The following is a 19,883-nucleotide window of genomic DNA, read 5'->3' as shown; positions in this document are numbered from 1 at the left end:
AAATGATGCTTGAAGAAATGAACGAAATAAGAACCCAGCATAGAAGTGAAAAGAAAATAAAGGATTTATATTAAACTAACTTTTCCCTTACATTTTCATTTCTTAAAATCCATGTTATTTAAAAAAAAAAAAGACATTAATTCATCAACCAAGAGAAAAACATGCGTGATTGGGACTAAGAAGATAAAACCTGCAACTTTAAATATATTCCAAGCAAAAATGCAAAGTCTTTCACGAGTCAAGTCAAGTCAAGTCAAGTGCAACGTGACAATTTTCTATATGTGTTGTCCCACCTGATCTCACTCTGTAGACTCACATGTTATAAATGAAAATGAGGGTAGCTTCTTAATAAATATTAATGGATACAATGTATCCTAGTTATACAACGTTCTAGTCTCTTTTGCGTTTCGGGAAAAAATTGATAAAATAAAAATAACACAGAGTGTAGCTGATAATTTCGCATTAATCTTACATTAAATTAAATGCAATAATAATAAAGAAAAAAGAAATTCAACTATCGGTAAAATCTTGATAACGATCGGGACAATTGGTCTTAAGACAGCAGCTTGACCGGGGCTGCTTTCCAAATGTGACAACTGGAAAGTGACAATTTTCCACAAAGTTCTCACTCTGTAAAGTCACATGTTAATGGAAAATGAGTGAAGCTTTTTTAATGAATTCTACTTAACTTTGTTGACCTGTTAACTTTGCATGTCTTTATTTTGTCACGTAGAGTAAGTTTCAATTGAATTTCGCAGTTTGGGGTTAATTTCAGCTGCTGTAATTTTGAGATTTAGCTACGAATATACGATGTATAGGGCAGTGCTAAATTAAAATAATTTTGTAATGAATATTATGAAAATTCTATACATATCTTATTATCTTTAGTAAGTTAAGTTTAAATATATACCCCTAAAGTCTCGGTTACTATCTCATTATATGAAATTTGCTATGATTTTAGTCTAAGATAAACAAACAATTATTTAATAGTCCAAGACATAAGTAATAAGAATTGAGTAATCTCATGAATCGACCTTGGAATTAGACTTTTTTTGGGCCTGTTGAGAAATTATTTGGTGAAAAGAGTAGAATTTTATTTTTGAGCCAATTATCTTGCACTTTAATAGTCCTTCATGTGGATCGTTCATTTTGCTTGCCTTTTTCTATAGGTTTCCTCAGCTACAGTATTCTTTCAAGCCTTTCATCGAGTACCTGTGACACGAACTGTTCCATTGAGTTATACGTAAATGGTTTTTTGCAATTAATGGAAATTTAGCAGAGTACTCTTTTTCTACATATTTAGCTGTGTTTTAAGTAGATCATGTCGGCGTTATATACTTATAAATTGAAGTTTGATTTGCTTGATTTTTTCAAGTAAATCCTGTCGGCGATAATTAATGGAAATTTGATAAAAAAACATTACTCCCTCCGTCCACAAATAATAGATCACTTTTGCCATTTAGGACGTCCACAAAAAATAGATCACTTTCTTAAATTGAAAAGTTTATCTCTCATACTTTTCCCACTTTTTCTTCCTCCTCTCATACTTTACCTACTTTTTCTCCCTACCTCTTTTACTTTACCTACTTTTTCTCCCCCTCTCTCTTACTTTACCAATTCTACATTAAAACCCGTGCCATACACAAAGTGATTTATTTTTTTTGGACGAGGGAGTATTTTATAGTAGAATTTATGATGTAAAAACTAGTTTATAGTTTGATTTTTAAAAATTACTACAACATGTAACTTCATGCTTGAAAAAAATTGACAGTGGATAACAGGTACTCCCTCCGTCCGCCATTAGGAGCCCCATTTGCCCCTCTTGTGAGAGCCCCAACTCCAGCCCGGGCACGGGGAACTCAAACCTAGCTTCACACTGCGATTGGAGCTTTGAATATTTGAATTCTGGAATATTGCTGATCCAAACCTAGACACGACCGAATTGTTCCACTAGCTAACCGATTTATGGTACTCCAATATTTATCATCTATATCTTCTGGTTTCTTTTCTTCAATGGCAATGTCAAGACCCTGCTGGAAAAGTGAGTCTAGAACCTCCCCCTGCGACATACCAAAATGGCCAGTACTGTCAAATATCTCCACCGTCAATTTCATATTTGACAGTGGAATCCTCGACCATCATGACGAAGAACTAGCCTTGACTTCTTGATCATTACCCGCCATTACAAACTCAAAATAAAGTATTACAAACAAATAGAACCAAGGACGAACCTTGCTCTGATACCACTTGTTGAGAAAATCGGGCAAATTTTCTCTCAAATAGTGAAATGAACCGATTCAGTAATTTTAGAGTTAACCCAATGGGGTATAACCCGATAAAATTACTTCCCCAAATAAATTCTCTGGTAGTGGGGACTGGGGACACTACTGTCCTCTCTCAATTACCAGACTCCAAACACAATTTATCAGTCGGTGTAAAAAACACTACTACAAAACCCGCAAATAATATTGAATACGAAATCACAGCAGAAAAGCAAACCTAGAAATAAATGCGGAACAAAATAAATAATAAAGAAATAACACACCCAAAACTTTGTTAGCGGAGTTCGGCCAAATTGCCTACATCTCCGAGCACCCTCTGCAGATATTATATTAAACGGAGAACAGAAACAAAAGTCCCCACCGATGTGGGATTAAAAACTTTGACAAAAGTCAAATATTGTAGGCCAATATTTAACAGATCTTAACCAAGTTGTAGAGGCCATCACCAAGAATCATGGCTATGGCAATGAAGACCTAAACAATTAATTGGAATTAGTTAGAAATTCAAGAGAGGTAGAAGTTATGGGTTCTGTTACGAAAGTTGAGCTTTTTTATGGAGTTGTCTTGGCAATTGAAATTAAAAATAAAAATATAACTATCCACCATAAGTGTGAAGATAGAACTGAAGTTGATTTTATGAAGGAACCCATGGATTACTATTATGGTATCAGAGCAAGTCACGGACTGTGGCCATATTTAACCGACCCAACAATGTATTTGGGCTTTAAAATTGGGCAGTGGTCCAACCAATCAAAAATTTCTTTTTAACCCTTGGAATATTTGTTATGGCTATTTGTTTCATTTTCCAAGAAAGAGAATAGGAAAAATGGATTACTCATGGCTGGAAGATGGATAGTCGGCAGAGTACCAGTCGCCCTTCTGGTTGTTTATCAGCTGCCACATAAAGCCCCACGACAGGATAGCGCCAACCAGCATTGATATGGTAATGCTATACGAACATAACATACCAATACCAACATATGATGCTGAGAAATCAAAATAGAACCTGATAGAGAGAGATGTAATAAACACTTATGTTGCCTTATGAATATATGTATGTTGCGGATTTTGGTGTCCCATATAGACTGAATGAGCTCTCTTTCTCGTAAGTTTGTTACAATGTAAAACCAAGGAAACTCACGTGTTATCATATGCTTTAAGGCCAAATGTAGGGAAACTGCTGCATCCGCATGAATAGGTAGCTGTGAAAAACCATTGGAAGAGACCCCAGAGGAAGCTGAAGGTGAAGAACTTCCCCAAAGCTCTTCCTTGTTTCCTTCATATAGGGATATAAGGTTAGATTCCAATAATATCATGAAGAATAGGCCATTTCTCATTTGTACTGCAACCGTGTAAATATTAATGACAAATCATGAAGTTTCATAAAAAAATTCAATTTTATCCCTTCTGACCAAATTTGGGGTGATTAAAACTAGGGCTGCGTAAATATATCGAAAAAATGGTATACCAATTGTATCGTACTGAAAAAAGTGACTAACTTGGCTAACTTGGCTCCCTTGGGACTGTGAAAACTGTTGATGAGATGAGCTGCTGCTGTACCACTTGGAAAAGTAAGTCTATAATCAATGATCATGATCTGAAACCAATACGAGAAACACTGTTTTGTCAGTATATCTAGAACTGACTTGATTCTCATAGCATGTTGTTCATAGAATTCCATCCCCTAAATGGGTTGTCAACCCTACCAAATATGCGCTCGGTTGTTCCACAAATGCATGATGAAAGAGAGGAATTGTACCTTTCGAAGAGGTAGAATAGTGAAGAGACCCAAAAAGCTAACGCTAAACAAGAACACAATCATCCATGAAAGTTGAGGATTTTTAGTATTCTGAGGGCTATTATCTTCACTAATTTGATTGCTGATAACTTCGCTCATACCGAGAAGGTAGCTTCCAAAGCCTCCTATTTTGGGAATGGAGTGTCAATTGCAGATATAATTAGTGTGTTTATATGTGTGTGTGTGAGAGAGAGAGAGAGAGGGAGAGACCGCTGGCGGCGATGCCGGAGGAGGCGACCACACAAATTTGAATGACGGCGTTCTCCTGCCTAGTAAATGGCTGCTTGAGAAAGCCAGATTTCTCGAGAAACTTGGTCCACGTCTTGACGAAGAAGTATCCGAGGAGGCCAGCTTAGATGTTGAGCGATGGGATGATCCCTGCCGTCAGATTCAGCTTCATCACGATGAACGTGAACAAAATGGCCAGAATGAAGCTCACTGCAATCGCCCGGAGCGTCAGCTGTCTCTACCTCAATGGCACCTCTTTCTCTCGAATATTCTCTCCACCGAATCATCCTCGCTGCCGGCAGTGGTACTCCTTTCGCTCTCATCCATAAGGTTTCTTGATTCTTCAGAAATTAGTGTTTGGGTTTAATCACAATGAACAGAGACATGTATGTGTGTCTGAAATATTAAACATATATATACTCCCTTCGTCCAGTCAGTGATACATTTTTCTTCCGAAGATGTCTCACTCTAAATGATACTCTATATTTCTAAAAACACATCAGTCTCTCTACTTTATTCTCTTTACCTAACTCATAAAATAATATTCTCTCAGTCCCACCTTACTTTTTCATCTCTCTTTCTTTATTCTTTTCATTAATACAACACTACATAAAATCTCCTACGGAAAAATAAATGTTTCATTACTAATGGTACGTGTACTGCATAAAATCCCGTGCTAGAAATGAAATGCTCCACTTAAAATATGACATAGGGATATAAAGAAGAAATCTTCACTAGTTATTGTCCTTTTTCAAGTCATCGTCCCTGAAAACACGGCATTCCTTATTTGTCGCTGAAGAGTCAAGCCTACACAATTGGACATATATTTCAACATATAATTGTGATGGATTTTGACATAAAATATGACACATTTGGAATGGTATATGGACCGAGAAAAATATTACTTTTATTTTTTGATCGAAATAATAAGTAGTATTTGTTTATAAAATTCTCTATCAATTGACTTCAGGTCAATAGTTTAGTTTAGTGGCTAAAAACTGCAAATCTTGCACAAAGTAATATTTAGAAAAAAAATATTTAAAATTGATTGACGAATCAAAAAAATTGTTGGGGAAATTAAAATGCCGTGATTACAAGTGGTGGTTCTATGTAGAGAAGTATATATATTTTGACTTAATCAGAGCCTCAATTATATCGTTTCAACAAAAAATATCTCTGATATATTATTTTATTTAAGCTTATTTGTTTCATATGCTAGTTTTTCTCTAATATAAATCTTCGTTTTTATATGCAAATTTTTCTTATTGTATGAATACGTATCCTTAAAGTCAATCCAATGTTATGAGCAAATTTTAAATTAGTAGTGTCTTTAGTAGTGTCTTTGGTTCATGAGATTTAGTTCCTCAACTCGATCTTAGATGGATAATCATGGGATAATTAGTCATAGCTAATCCCCTATAACTAAAATAATCTCACAACTCAATTCTAGATTATATCTTGGTATTATTTATTCTATGTGCATTTGCTATTTTTGGTATATCCTCACAATTCAGGACAGAAGCTGCAGGAACCCATTCCATTTCGTTAAAGAGCAATTAATGATCTCTTTCCTCAGTCCCTCATTTAACATTTTGGACAGGACAAGCACTCCTCCATAGCTATATCTGTGGCTATTTCCAGTCGCATGATCCATTTTGATGACATGAATAACAATATATACATCCATGTTTTTATACGGGGCAAGAAAAAAAAATTCTTGGGCTTTTTGTTTTTTAAGTTCTTTGGGCTTCTTTGTGGGCTATAATTTTATGGGTTAATGGTATTCTTCTTGAAAACAATAATACTATTCAAATGCATCTATAACATTGTCGATTATTCCATACCTATAATTACGTTGTGCAATTTTGGTGTTTGATTACCCTAATTTTAAAGAGCTCTAAATTGGCTTTAATTTTAATGTAAGAATTAATTTAGCCTTAATAACTGCGAAAACGACTTTATCGAGAATTTTATGTCCAAATCCACCACAGCTATATGTTGAAATATATGTGTCCAATTGTCTATTCATAAAGCGACTATTTATTTAGTGATAAACGCAGACTTGACTTGAGACCACTAAATGTGGACTACATATTAAGGCATGCCGTGTTTTAAGGGTCATTTGGTGATATGATTTCAACCATAAACACATCTTTCTTCTATTATCCAATATCTGTATTTGTATAGTTGTATTTTATTCTCAACGTATCACGTAAATTAGGAGTACAAAATTTGATTAATAGCTAAAAGTGAATATAAACGACAAATATATAATGCATACAATCGAATAAGTTTTATAGTATCACATTTTTTTACCAATTTCATAGGCTAAAGGATTTGAGTTTATATCCAATATACCATACAAATAGATATTAAATTACTAAACTATTCTTGAAATAAAATTGAAAAGATACTAAAAATTGATTCATATTTGTAATGATATACTTGTCTTTGTTGCAGCTGAAATAACAGATTTCTTAGTTCCGTACAAGATATCAAAATTGCTTGTTAATGTATTTAATTGAAAAAAAAATGTGAATGTAAATATCAATGAAGAGAAAAATTATGAAAAAGGACATTGACTTGGCTTATGAAGTCTTCGTCTAGTGTCTGTAATAAGTCATGCAGAGCAGTCGAAGAAAAAAGGAATTTAATCACATGGCAACGATTGATGAATTGATTGAGTAGACATATAGCATCGTTTTCCAGTTAAACAGTAATTAAATTCATCTTGGAATAAATTAACAAATTATATATTGTAAATATTTCAGTTAAGAGGTATAGGAATATAAATTAATTAATTTTTTACTTGACGTCATGGAAATATTTAAAGAACTAAAAGCCTCAATTTTCTTAGAGGGTCCACATTGGTGGACAATAGCTACGGAACAACCACGCTACAGCCACACAAACACTTCCACAGTCATAAAAATTTATCCCGCTCAATAGACAGTCATGCTACAATCACAAAATCACATTATTTTATCAATTGTTGATATATTTTAATTGGACTAGAACAAAATTAATTGAACACAAATAAATAGAATGGAACGGAGTGAAAAAAATAAATTGAGAATAGGTATTTTATTGAAATAAATTCAGAAAAAATAAAATAAAAATAAAAAAAGTAAAAAATTTACACCGCTGGCGCCGCTGCTCCCGGTAAACCGCCCCCACCGCCCTTCCACGCCGTGTTTGCGGCCCCGGCCCCCTCCGCCACCCCCGCCCCTTCCCGCCGCGGTGCCACGTTTCCAGCAGTGGTCGCTGCGACCACTGTGGAGTCGCTGCGACCACTGTGGACACTCTTAACACAACTTTAAGATCAGATCTACAGTCTCCTTAATGTAGAGTTCTTTTTGTATACATAAACCATTTTCTCTTTTTCTAAGTAAATAATTTTTGGTGTATAGGAATATAATTTTAAAAGTAAATGAAAAATCATCACTATTATGTTTATGGTAATGGACGACTTTTGGAGTATCATTTATTTCAAAAACAAATGATAAACTCTCTCTTTCTCTCTCGCACACACACACACACACTTTTGAGGTATATATAGTGGTGGCTCAAATCTTGTATACACCACACATTCCTAGCTACTTTTAAAATCAAGCCTAATGGTTACATCTTCCCATCTCTACCTCCTTATGACATCATTCTTACTACTTCATTGGTTGATTGATTATAGTTCGGCCAACTCAAATATCAACATTGATCGTTCTTCACTTATTTCCTTTAAATCTCGAATCTCTTTCGATCCCCATAATATATTGACCAAAAATTGGAGCGGTGAGAGCAGTATTTGCAGTTGGGTCGGAGTTACTTGTGATTTGAATCACAGGGTGACTCAGTTGAATATATCATCCATGAGTCTTGTAGGAACCATTTCTCCAGAAATCGGAAATCTTTCTTTTCTCGTTTCTTTAGATATAAGTGAGAATTCCTTTCATGGTCCTATTCCCCCATCTTTGTTCAACATGCCATTTTTAGAAGTTTTGAATTTGAGGAATAACAGTTTGTCTAGTAGCCTACCTCTTGATATGTGCAAACACAATCTCCATAGGCTCAAGAGACTTCGTATTTCTCACAACGAGTTGTATGGGGAAATACCATCGAGTTTGGGGCTGTTCGCAACTTGAGTATCTTTCTTTGCAAAGGAACAATTTCAGTGGACGAGTGCCGATACAAATTGGGAACTTGAGATTGCTTCAACAATTATATTTGGGTGCAAACTACTTACGTGGTAAGATCTGATCTCCATGATATCAAGACTTCATATTGCATGTACAAGGGGAGTGATCAATTGCTAACTCATCATTTAATTGCTAACTACAACTAATTTAAGGCCATAGGATTTTAGAAAACGTGTGGTCTACAATTTGCCACGTGTAATTTTCGTTTTTATTAATAAAATCAAAAAAGATAAAAAAAAACGTCAAATTAGGGTTTTAGATGAAAATGTCAATATAGTGTTTCGGAAATATCAACACAATGCTTTGAGAATGTCAACACGATGCTTTAAGAATGTTAACCCATTGCTTATATTGACATTCTACATGTATTATATTGACATATTTTATATGGTATGTTGACATTTCTGCTTTACGAAAAAATTGAAAAATTTTCGATTTTTTTTTTCAAATTTTGACGTCGGAACATATGCATATATGATATCGTTGGAATCCTTATAAAATTATCTTTAATTTGATATATGTTATATGAATTTAAAGTTTTGGGATTTCTTTTAAAAGTTAGTTATAACTAAACATGTAGTTAAGTGACATTAATACCCCTATTGATATTTTATGGAATTAATCATATGACTTTATTGACGTTTTTTGTTGATCGTATTGATATTTCTTGATTAATGATCTAGGCCCTTAATTTGAATATCTAATGGCTATTATTTAGTTGTAGTTAGCAATTAGGTATTGAGTTAGCAATATAACACTACCCGCATGTACAAAGTTATTTATAATTGGATGTTGATTTGATGCAATTTACTCACAGGTAATATACCAAAAGAGATTGGTGCTCTTACTAATTTACAAAATTTGGACATGAGTACCAACAGCTTTATTGGACCCGTGCCAAGTGAAATTGGGAACTTGACAATGCTTCAATTGTTGGACCTTGATGATAACATGTTAAGTGGTAAGATCTTATGTCAGCTCTTGCATTCTGTACTCTTTGTTAATTTTGTTTTGATTGCTTTTGATGCAATTTAATTACAGGAATTATTCTGAAAGAGATATGTGCTCTTACTAATTTACAACATTTGGACATGAGCATCAACAACTTTAGCGGCCCGGTGCCAACTGAAATTGGGAACTTGACAATGCTTCAATGGTTGTACCTTGATAACATGTTAAGTGGTAAGTGTTGAGAAAACCGGGTAATTTTCTCTCAAATAGTGAAATGAACCGATTCAGTAATTTCAGAGTTAATCCAACAGGGTCTATCTCGATAAAATTACTTCCCCAAATAAATTCTGCGGAAAGACTGGTGGGGACACTGTCCTCTCTTAAATACCAGACTCCAAACAGAATTTATTAGTCGGTGTACAAAAACACTACTACCAAACCCGCAAATAATATTGAATACAATATCACTGCAGAAAAGAAAACCCAAAAATAAATGCGAAACAAAATAAATAATAAAGAAAGAACACACCCGAAACTTTGACAACGAAGTTCAGCCAAATTGCCTGTCTCCGACCACCCTCTGCAGAGCTAGCTTATATATTTAAATGGAGAAGAAATACAATATTTGGGGTACATAACAAATGTGGGAGGAGTGCTCCATTTATAGGCAGCCACTCCCCCAAAGTTTCTAATACCCACCGATGTGGGATAACAAATTTTGACAATTAGTCAAAGTTTGTAGGCAAACTTCAACAGTAAGATCTTATTTCATGCTCTAACATTCCCTATACTTACTTTGGAACTAGATAGATTTTTACAAACTCTTTTCTAAATGGTTAGAAACGTATGATCCGAATCAAATGCACAAAAATGCTCTAGACCTCCATTTTTGATATGTTGTTCCTTCTAACGAGATGGGATCCATTTTCTACTAATAATACTCCAATCATTTTTGTTTCTATATTTCTCATACTTTATCAATTTTACTTTATTCCTTTAAGAAATAATTATAATATTGCCCTTGCATATATAGACTCATACTCCCTCAGTTCCATAGCATTAGAGTCATTTATCTTTTTAGCAAAAGTCAACACATTTTTCCACACCTATTTTACTCTTTCATACTTTATTCTCTCTTCATCTCTTTACCTTTTTCATTTTCCACTTTACTCTCCTTTTACTTAACTCATCTAACACAATTTTTCTTAATCTCCGTGCCGAAATGAAACGCCTCCATTACTATGGAATGGAGGGAGTATATAATTTTATTTTATTTTTAGACTCATATATAATTCGGTGTAGATGTGATGCACTTTACTTTGCAGGTAATATTCCGAAAGAGATAGCTGCTCTAACCAATTTACAGTCATTATTCATGAGTAACAACAGCTTTAGTGGCAAATTGCCAAGTGAATTGGGGAACTTGACAATGCTTAATTCCTTGCTTCTTACAAGGAACAATTTAAATGGTGAGAATCTCATGCTATATTTATTTTAAGTGGCCAATCAAGTCAAACACTACAGAAAATGCACTAGATAGTAACGGAAATAGTGACGGCGGCTGTTATCTCAACAATTAGTGATAGAAAAATGACTAAAAAGCGTTTGTGACTAAAGCGAAGCATTCGTCTATGTTTCCGTCAATTGGTGGATTACTAGCTTTAGTGACGGATATATTTTTTATTGACAAGTTTTTTAATAACGGATCTGCCAAACTTACTATGTCACTGAAAAAGTTGTCAATAAAAAATATTAGTGACGGATTTGTCCGTCATTAAAGCTATTAATCCACCAAATGACGGGAAACAAAGATGAATGATTTGCTTTAGTGACGGATTTCCGTCACTATTTAGTGACTGGCGCTTTTCAGCCTTTTTTCCGTCACTAGTTGTTGAGCTAGCAGCCGTCACCAATATCCACCACTATCTAGCGCTTTTTTTTAGTGTTTGACTTGATTGGTTTTTAAATTGTGTTTTTGATGTAATTCCATAACTTTTCAACTTGATAGGTAACATACCAGAAGAGATTGGTTGTCTAACTAATTTAAAAGGTTTAAGCCTGAGTTACAACAGGTTAAAAGGCCCATTGCCAGCAACTATATTTAGCATGCCATCCTTGCAATATGCTTCCTTTGCCTTCAATAAGTTAAGTGGGTCATTATCGAGAGATAATGGAAACATGACATCTCTTCTCAGAATTGGCCTTGAATTCAACAATTTCACTGGTATGATTCTGCATTTCATTTACTCCAGTATTTTGTAATTAGCTATCAATATATAGCATGTGACTGTAATTAACAAAAACTGAGCTGATAATTTTGCTACAATAGGCAATATTCCAAAGGAGATTGGTCATCTTAGAAATTTCGAGCGCTTAAGCATGTCTAGAAATATGTTTAGCGGATCGTTGCCCAGAGAAATTGGGAACTTAATAACCATGTATGGATTGTTCATTCACAACAATGCTTTAAGTGGTATGATCTTGCCATTTTATTTACAAGTCTTGAATTTTAGGAATATCTACCATTCTTTATTAAACAAATTGGATTTTCAAAATTCATGTTGTTCCAGGTCACATTCCAAGAGAGATTGGTCACCTTGTTAATTTGATAGAGTTGCAATTGGAAGAAAACAATTTCAATGGACCATTTCCAGAAGAGATTGGAAACATGACACTCCTTAGCTACTTATGGCTCAACAATAACAATTTAAATGGTATCATACTCTCTCTCACACATACTAATGACACTCCCCCACTATATGAAACCCACTTTTTTTTATGTCACTAGCTACTATAGAGTGCTACCACTAGTACTACATTTTAAGATCATCTATTGTTTTGATGAATTTCAAGCTTGACACTCTCAAAATAAACTTGCAGGTCCGATACCATCCACCATTGTGAATCAATCAAGACTGCTTAGTTTAGTGCTCGATTCGAACAACTTAAGTGGAGAGATTACAACGTTCATTCTTCTCTCCCCCGACATTAAGTTTTTATCCATTGCAAACAACCGTCTATGGGGACCACTTCCACCCTTCATTTGCAACAATACAAGTCTTGAATTTCTTGATTTTTCAAACAATAACTTGAGTGGAAGTATACCTCTTTGTCTATTTGAAAACTTGAAGAATCTTCAAGTTCTTAATCTGGGTGGAAACAACATGACTGGTTGGATCCCTGATAATATTTCTTCCAATTGCAGCCTAAAGACTTTAGATGTGAGTCACAACAATTTGGTAGGAGGTGTTCCACTTTCCCTAGAGAATTGCACTTCCTTAGAAGTTATGAATGTGAGAAACAATCACATAGTTGGTAAATTTCCATGTATGCTCCCATCTAGCTTGCGGTTGCTTGTGTTGCGCTCGAACAGATTCCACGGAGAGATCACATGTCGAAAGAGCTGGCCAAGTCATCAAATCATTGACATAGCTTCCAATAATTTCAGTGGCAGTCTAAATCCTTTTAACTTCACATATTGGAGAGGAATGGTGTTGGATCGCGATGCAGAGTTGGAGCGTATCAACTTAGGTTTCATGGCTTCGTACATGGAATTCTACTATGGGAACGAGGTGACATTAACCATTAAAGGACTTGAGCTTGAGCTTGTCAAGATTTGGCCAGAGTTTATCTCTATTGACTTCTCTTGCAATAATTTTCATGGCGAAATCCCCGTGGAAATTGGTGAGCTCAGCTCACTCTATCTTCTCAACTTATCCCACAATTCCCTCAGCGGTCGAATCCCAAAGTCATTTGGCAAGCTGAGGCAGCTTGGATCGCTTGACATCTCGATGAACCAGCTCACGGGGGAGATACCAAAGGAGATCGCGTATCTCACATTCCTCGTTGTGATGAATGTATCTCACAATAAGCTAGTTGGAGAGATTCCGATTGGGAATCAGTTGCAAACATTTTCTGCTGATTCATTTGAAGGGAACATTGGATTGTGTGGTCTCCCTCTCAACATTAGCTGCACGAATCCATCACCGCGGTTTGTGGATGTGGAATCGGATAGGGAGGTTGAGTGGGATTATGTGTTTGCTGCGGCTGGATATGTTGTGGGCTTAGGAGGCTTCTCTTGGGTGCTTTTACTTTGTCGAAGTTTCAGGTATAAATACTTCGAGAAACTTGAGGATGTTTTTGAGAAGATCTTTGAGTGTTGCCAACGCCGGAAAGAGGAGATAGACGGAGTTGGGTGGAATCAAGTTATAAGAGACAACAGTATGAATAGATGGAGTTGGTGATGAAGCTTAGTTATCCAAGAATGTGCTTGTAATAGTATGAATATGTTTGCTTTGATTATCCAATGTTTTGTAAGGTTCATTATCAGTTTTTAAAATATTAGAATCAAGCCAAATATATAAATAGAAAGGAACAACGATAAAAAAAATAAAAAAGAAATCACAATGATTAGTAATTTAAAATTATTAGCTAGTTCTACTGAAAAGACAATCTCAAATAAACCAACCATGATTAACTAGAAAAATGACTTGATCAATACTAATCACATTCCATAGAACATACCTAGCCCTTCTTTGTGTTGTAAAATATATCTCTTCCCTTCACCCAAACGCCGCATAAAGTAACCATCTAATTGTTATGCATAAATTCCATCGTGCGTTCATCATAGTTTCGGTAAATCTCACTCAAACTCTTCAGCCACGGAGCTCCCAAGGCCATCTTTGTATCATTGTAAAGTCTATACTTCAGCCAAGATTACAAGTAATACAATCAAGAAACTTATCTAGCTATTTCACTACTAGATCTACAGTCTTCAACTCCTTCTGGTTGTACCTAAAACACTTAATAACCAAAGAAGAGAAACAAGATCAAGAACAATTTATTGGCTCAAGTTGCAGCAGGTAAATCCGACCCTCTAATTCCTTAGTCACCAATTGATTTGCCCCTCAATGGAGAAACCCTAGCAGATAACCAATCTACTCCACCGTATCCACTGAAACCCTAGATCCAGCAACCACCTCGTTGCAGAGACAATCCAAGGCAAAGCCATGGCCAAACACCAGTCACCCAATCCTCGGGAACCACAAGAAACCGCTTCATACACAGACAAATTTGTCTGACCAGAAACCAACCAGAGGTTTCCCCAACACTCAACTTACTCACTCACCAGTGTATACCCACACAGAGGAGGAAGAAGAGAGATCACACTCTCAAGCCTACAGCACAGAGAGAATTCCAGAGGACCACACTCACAACCGAGAGAGAAAAGAGAGAGAGGCAGAGTCAAAATGAGGCGGAAGAGAGAAGGATCTAGTATATAAAAGACACAGCCCCAACTCACCACCACATTCTGCCACGTGTAGGGCATCACTGGAGATTGGACTCAAGCCAACAAAGTGTGGGCCGGTTACTGGTGGAGCAGATTGGGCCTATAAGGGCCATACTATTACAATCATGAATGGGGATCACAAATAAATCAGCAACAAACTCATGCCCTTGAAGTGAAAACTTGACATTGTTACACTTTTGCTTACAAAATAATGACTCCCCATAACAATTGCCCAAATAAACACGAAAAGGACTGGTTGGCGTAACATCCAATTGCAATATCTTGACTATATCGGAATGGATGAAATTATGTGTACTGCCGCCACTGATTAAGGTGTCGACATGTACCCCCGAAATTGCACCTCCCAGTCTCAAAGTCCGGAGAGGGTCGAATCTTTGTTTCACGGCCTCCAAGAATTCGGGCCATGTTGTCAGCAAATTGTTATCATGTTGGTGAAGGAACCAATGGGACTAATACATTTCAGTAAGCAAATTGTTATCAAGAATTCTGGCCATGTTGTAAGCAAATTGTTATCATGTTGGTGAAGGAACCAATGAGATAATACATAAGGACTAATCCAATTTCAGTAACTCTAAAACAAATAAAAACGAAATCACAATGATCAGTGACTTAAAATGAATAGTCCTACTGCTAAGACAATCTCAAATAAAGATAACAAATTGAATAATAAATCAACCATGATAGATAAAGTTGGAAAAGTTGAAATAGGATTGGACCTTGTAAATCCAGACTGATGGGTCGTCTCCGTTGAATTTTGGAGGATCGATGTGAAGATTGGGCCGCCTTGCCTTGGCCTCCAATGTCGAAAACAGCCGATCAGCCCGAGCTGATAAAGCAGCATATTCTTCTCTGTGGTTGTGAAGCTCCAGCCTTAAACATTTTATGGCGGATAGAAGCTCTTCTTGAGAATATTTCAGTTATTTAGTTATCATTATTCCTTAGTCTAGTCCACGGCTAGTGGGCTTTGCTTGATCTTCTCGGCCCATCCTTACGCATTATCGGCCCATACATGTCCATCCTCTTGTCTCATTAGTTCATTGGGCTCCATTACCAGGCCCGTCAGATTCCATTTAGAGATCACAGGTGTTAACAGTGGGCCAAATCTTCAAATGATACCTAATTTAGTAAATTACTGAAACATGAGATAATTAGTCCCTCCAAATATGAATAGCAGTCTCATTTTTCTATTTTAGTATGTCCACGAATAGGGGTCCCGATTCACTTTTACCGTAAACAATAATAGAGTCCCACCTTCCAATAACTCATTCCACTCACATTTCATTTAAAACTAAGAGCATCCGCAGCGGTAAGTTGTCCGTCCGTGCCAGCGGCACGGTGCTGCTCTTAAATAATAGCACGTTCGTGCCGCTGAGCAGGCTTACGGGGTGGGCTGCCGTTGGCAAATTTGATTTTTTCTTTATTTATAAAAAAATTCAAAATTAATTAAAAAATCATTTTTAAATTAAAAAAATATATTTTTGCCACTTCCTAATAAATTATATCAGTTTTGTATACATTTTTAATTTATTTTTCAATTTTTTTCCCCCAAAATTTACATTTTCATCTATAAATACCCCCACTTCAACAAAAAAAAATTCCCACCACACTACACAATTCTCATCTATTCTATCATCTAAATTCTCTCATTTATTCCCTCATCTATTCTCTCATCTATTTTCATCTATTCTCTCATCTAAATTCCCACCATACTACACAATGTCTGGCTCCGGCGATCACCTCTTCGACTCCCGCGGTTAGAACCACGAATGGTTGGGCTCACAACCATTTTCTAGTCCGGAAACGCAATTCACAGCCCCTCTTCAAACCCAAGGTTCTCAAGTTCCGGGTGGCTACCGGCCTTACCCGGTGGACGAGCAAGATGCCCCGGATGGGCGATACGGGTGGGCACCCGAACCCGGATCGGGAGGGAGCGGCAACTCTACTCCTAATCTTACTCCTACTCCTACTCCTACTCTTCCTACTCGTGGTACCCGCACCCTGTACACTCCGGATGAGATAATCCAGTTATTCAAAGCCTACTTGGCAGTCTCCGAAGATCCGGACGTTGGCACAAACCAAAGCGGAGAAACGTTTTGGTGGCGCGTCACTCGTTTGTACAATGAAAACTGGCCAGGGGAACCATCTATCACAATGATAGTATGGTGCGCAATTTCATCTATAGAGCCAATGACGCAATCGGTAAGTTCCAGGGGTATTACCTCCAGGAAGAGTGGTCGACAGGGAGCGGCTAGAGCAAGCTCGACATCATCAGTGCCGCCTTGGCGACCTACCAATTCTTGAACTTGAAACCGTTCAAGTAACTCAGTTGTTGGCAGGAGGCGCGCCATCATGAGAAGTATAGGAGTGGCGTAGTAGCATCCTCCTCCAGCTCCTCCAGCAAACGGTCGAGGTCGGTAGCCCTATCTGACGACGCCTCCGATGAAGTGGCTACCCAGCTTGCTGGAACTAACTTGGGTAGCCTCGAGGCTGGCCAGAGCAGTTCCCGCCGGCGGCAAGGAAGGAATAAGGTGACGGCGAACCACCGTCGCGCCCCGACTCCATCCGCCCCCCCTCCCGCTCCCTTTATGCCACCTAAACCCCCAACCAATTCGTTGTGGGCCCTCTTGGGTCAACTCAATGTGACCGATAGGTCTAACATGACTCCCGACCAACTTGCAACACATGTGGCAATGATACGGGGTCTCCAAAGAACATTGGGGATAGAGCACTAGTCTTCCACATGGGTATTTTTTAGTCTTTAATTATATAATTTTTAATTTGTAGGATTTTAATTATGTATTTTTTTTATTTTCTAGTATTTTAATTATGTATTTTTATTTTTTAGGATTTTAATTATGTAATTTTTATTTTTTAGGATTTAATTATATATTTTTATATTGTAGAAATGTTTTTAGTAATTGAATTACTTAAATTGAATAACAGAATGGTGTGACCCTTGAGCTTGTCCTTGCGGAAGAGCATGGATGTGGGTATTTTGCTCTTGCCTAAGGACAAGGAGTAAAAGTGGGTTCGGGCCCACCTCCGTGCTCTTATTTAAGAGCACGGATAGGGATGCTCTACAAGTGGGACCGCTATTCCACTAACTTTTTTCCATCCACTTTTTTTAACATTTCTTAAAACTTGTGCTGCCAACAAATGAGACTCCTAATGACGGACAGTATTACGTTTAAAATTTTTCAATATAAGAAAAGTCCTAGGTTTCTTTATATTTAAAAAATTGTGTCCCCTGTTAGTCAAATTGTACTGATGCCTTGCACCATTTTATATCAAGAAAACTTTACCTTCATACATTTACTTTCCACAATATATATCATTGACTAACCACTAATATGGACAATTTATTCAGTCACAATTCTTCCTTCCATTAAAATGAAGTAATACTTTTCTCATAATTAGACCTCCGGCCAATAATTTATAGTTACTTGACTTTAATTGTGATATGTCTATGGATGATGATCCACCTCTCTTGCTGAAAATTCTAGTATTTCTAAGAGTTTGTATCATTTTCCACAATAAATTAATGCAGTTATTTGCCATTCACTTACAAAGTTTTCATTTAAGATATGATAGGTATCAAAGATATATGTAGTTATCAATCATAACTAATTTGAACTTAATCGTTTGAACATGACATTTTTAGCGTCATAGTACTCTGCAACTAGACCATCCAAATGAAAAATCACTACTCCCTCCGTCTGTTGTTGTTTGTCACTAATTTCCTTTTCGGTCTATCCGCCAATACTTATCGCAGTTACCTTTTAATACTTTTAATAATGTATCTTATATTCTACTTAACTCATTATTTTCACTCATATTTTATTATAAAACCAATACAAAAAGTAGTATACACATTCCACTAACTTTTTCCACCCATATCAATTGGATTTCTCTAATAGTCAAAAGGTTGGATGATAATAAACTACCATTATTAGATACCAAGAACATTAAGAAATTACTATATCATCTAATCAAATCACTAATTGATGTATTTTTTCGCAACATTAAATTTCAATCAAGACTTATGTCATAGTATTACTCATGCTAACCAAGACTTATGTCACAGTATTACTCATGCTAACCAAATAGTCGGATGAGAATAATTCACTAATTGAACTATATATTTGTAACATTATATCTCAATTTATACTAATGTCATATCTAATTTGAATTGAACTACTATAATTGAATATTTGATTTAATTAAACAATTGTGTTTAATTTTAAATTCAACGTGACTTAAATTTAATTGAACAAGTAAGATGGACTTTAGATTCATTTGCTCTCAACTGTGGAGTACTATTAAATATTGAATTTGTAAAATATAAAATCGACCACATATATATAATCAACTTAAAATTCACAATCATATTTAATTGGATGTATGATAGTAAAAAATATTGTGAATAATCATTGGTATCCAACTATCTAATTATTAAATAATTTTAAAATTTATAAACATAAAATTGACCACTAGTTGTATATATACTTAAGGAAGATATAATAATTAATATTTCCTTACGATAAACATACTCATCATTAAAAGTAAATTAAAATTAAAAAATATTCACATATCTATTTTTGAATAATTAATAGTTAAATATTAATAATTCTAGAACGTTTGAAAAATAGTAAAAACATATTATGTAAATATGTACTATATGCTGTAATGGAGTACAATATTTTACCTAAATTTTAACTAATGAAAAAGTAAAATTTATTTATCGTCATTTGATTATGATAGTTTAAGTAATAGAAAAGACTCACTCCCATTTAAATACTATGAACAATATTTCATCTAAAATTTGACACGAATGTTTTTTTATAATAGTGGTTATTTTTTAGAAATGAATCAATTGCATATTTTATTTCTTAAAATGGTTTTTCCTCTACAATTGTAGAGGGCAAATTAATCATACAAATATGCATAAATAAGAAAACTGATTTTAAACAAGATGGTGTTATCTTATTCAAAATGGAAGATTACAAACTGAATCCTATAATATAGGAATGAATATGGATAGTTGCCATTATTATCTTCTATCGGAAATCAAGGAAAAAGGAAATGGAAGAGAGGGAAAAACAGACGCCATTTGTAGAAGG

The 19,883-nt window shown here is 35.6% G+C and overlaps 2 protein-coding genes across 4 annotated transcripts; one reads left to right on the top strand and one right to left on the bottom strand.

The window, feature by feature from the left end:
* Positions 1-1,689: 1,689 nt before the first annotated feature.
* On the bottom strand, positions 1,690-4,947 carry LOC125208172 (putative metal-nicotianamine transporter YSL7). Of its 2 annotated transcripts, none has more exons than XM_089064380.1 (6): positions 4,291-4,947; positions 4,042-4,205; positions 3,751-3,844; positions 3,424-3,558; positions 3,118-3,268; positions 1,690-2,060 (listed from the first exon to the last, which is right to left on the bottom strand). In XM_089064380.1, the coding sequence occupies exons 2-6, from the start codon at positions 4,177-4,179 to the stop codon at positions 2,048-2,050; spliced, it is 531 nt and encodes a 176-aa protein (XP_088920506.1). In that variant the 5' UTR covers positions 4,180-4,205; positions 4,291-4,947; the 3' UTR covers positions 1,690-2,047. The 2 variants fall into 2 exon arrangements, with proteins under 2 accessions (XP_088920506.1, XP_047963711.2); XM_048107754.2 differs by having other exon boundaries at positions 3,118-3,288; positions 3,782-3,879; positions 4,291-4,939.
* A 2,904-nt stretch (positions 4,948-7,851) lies between these two features.
* Positions 7,852-13,775, top strand: LOC125208119 (uncharacterized). Of its 2 annotated transcripts, XM_048107680.2 has the most exons (8): positions 7,852-8,551; positions 9,319-9,462; positions 9,543-9,683; positions 10,778-10,921; positions 11,461-11,676; positions 11,782-11,925; positions 12,023-12,166; positions 12,333-13,775. In XM_048107680.2, exons 1-8 carry the CDS (start codon positions 8,407-8,409, stop codon positions 13,694-13,696), a joined length of 2,442 nt encoding a protein of 813 aa, XP_047963637.2. In that variant the 5' UTR covers positions 7,852-8,406; the 3' UTR covers positions 13,697-13,775. The 2 variants fall into 2 exon arrangements, with proteins under 2 accessions (XP_047963637.2, XP_047963653.1); XM_048107696.2 differs by lacking the exons at positions 7,852-8,551; positions 9,319-9,462 and having other exon boundaries at positions 9,555-9,683; positions 10,755-10,921.
* Positions 13,776-19,883: the final 6,108 nt, after the last annotated feature.

The sequence above is a fragment of the Salvia hispanica genome, chromosome 2 (assembly GCF_029641045.1).
Source record: "Salvia hispanica isolate PSC_SH4W2 chromosome 2, Shi_PSC_v1, whole genome shotgun sequence".
Classification (NCBI taxonomy): domain Eukaryota; kingdom Viridiplantae; phylum Streptophyta; class Magnoliopsida; order Lamiales; family Lamiaceae; genus Salvia; species Salvia hispanica.
This window is presented reverse-complemented; position numbering and strand designations above follow the sequence as displayed.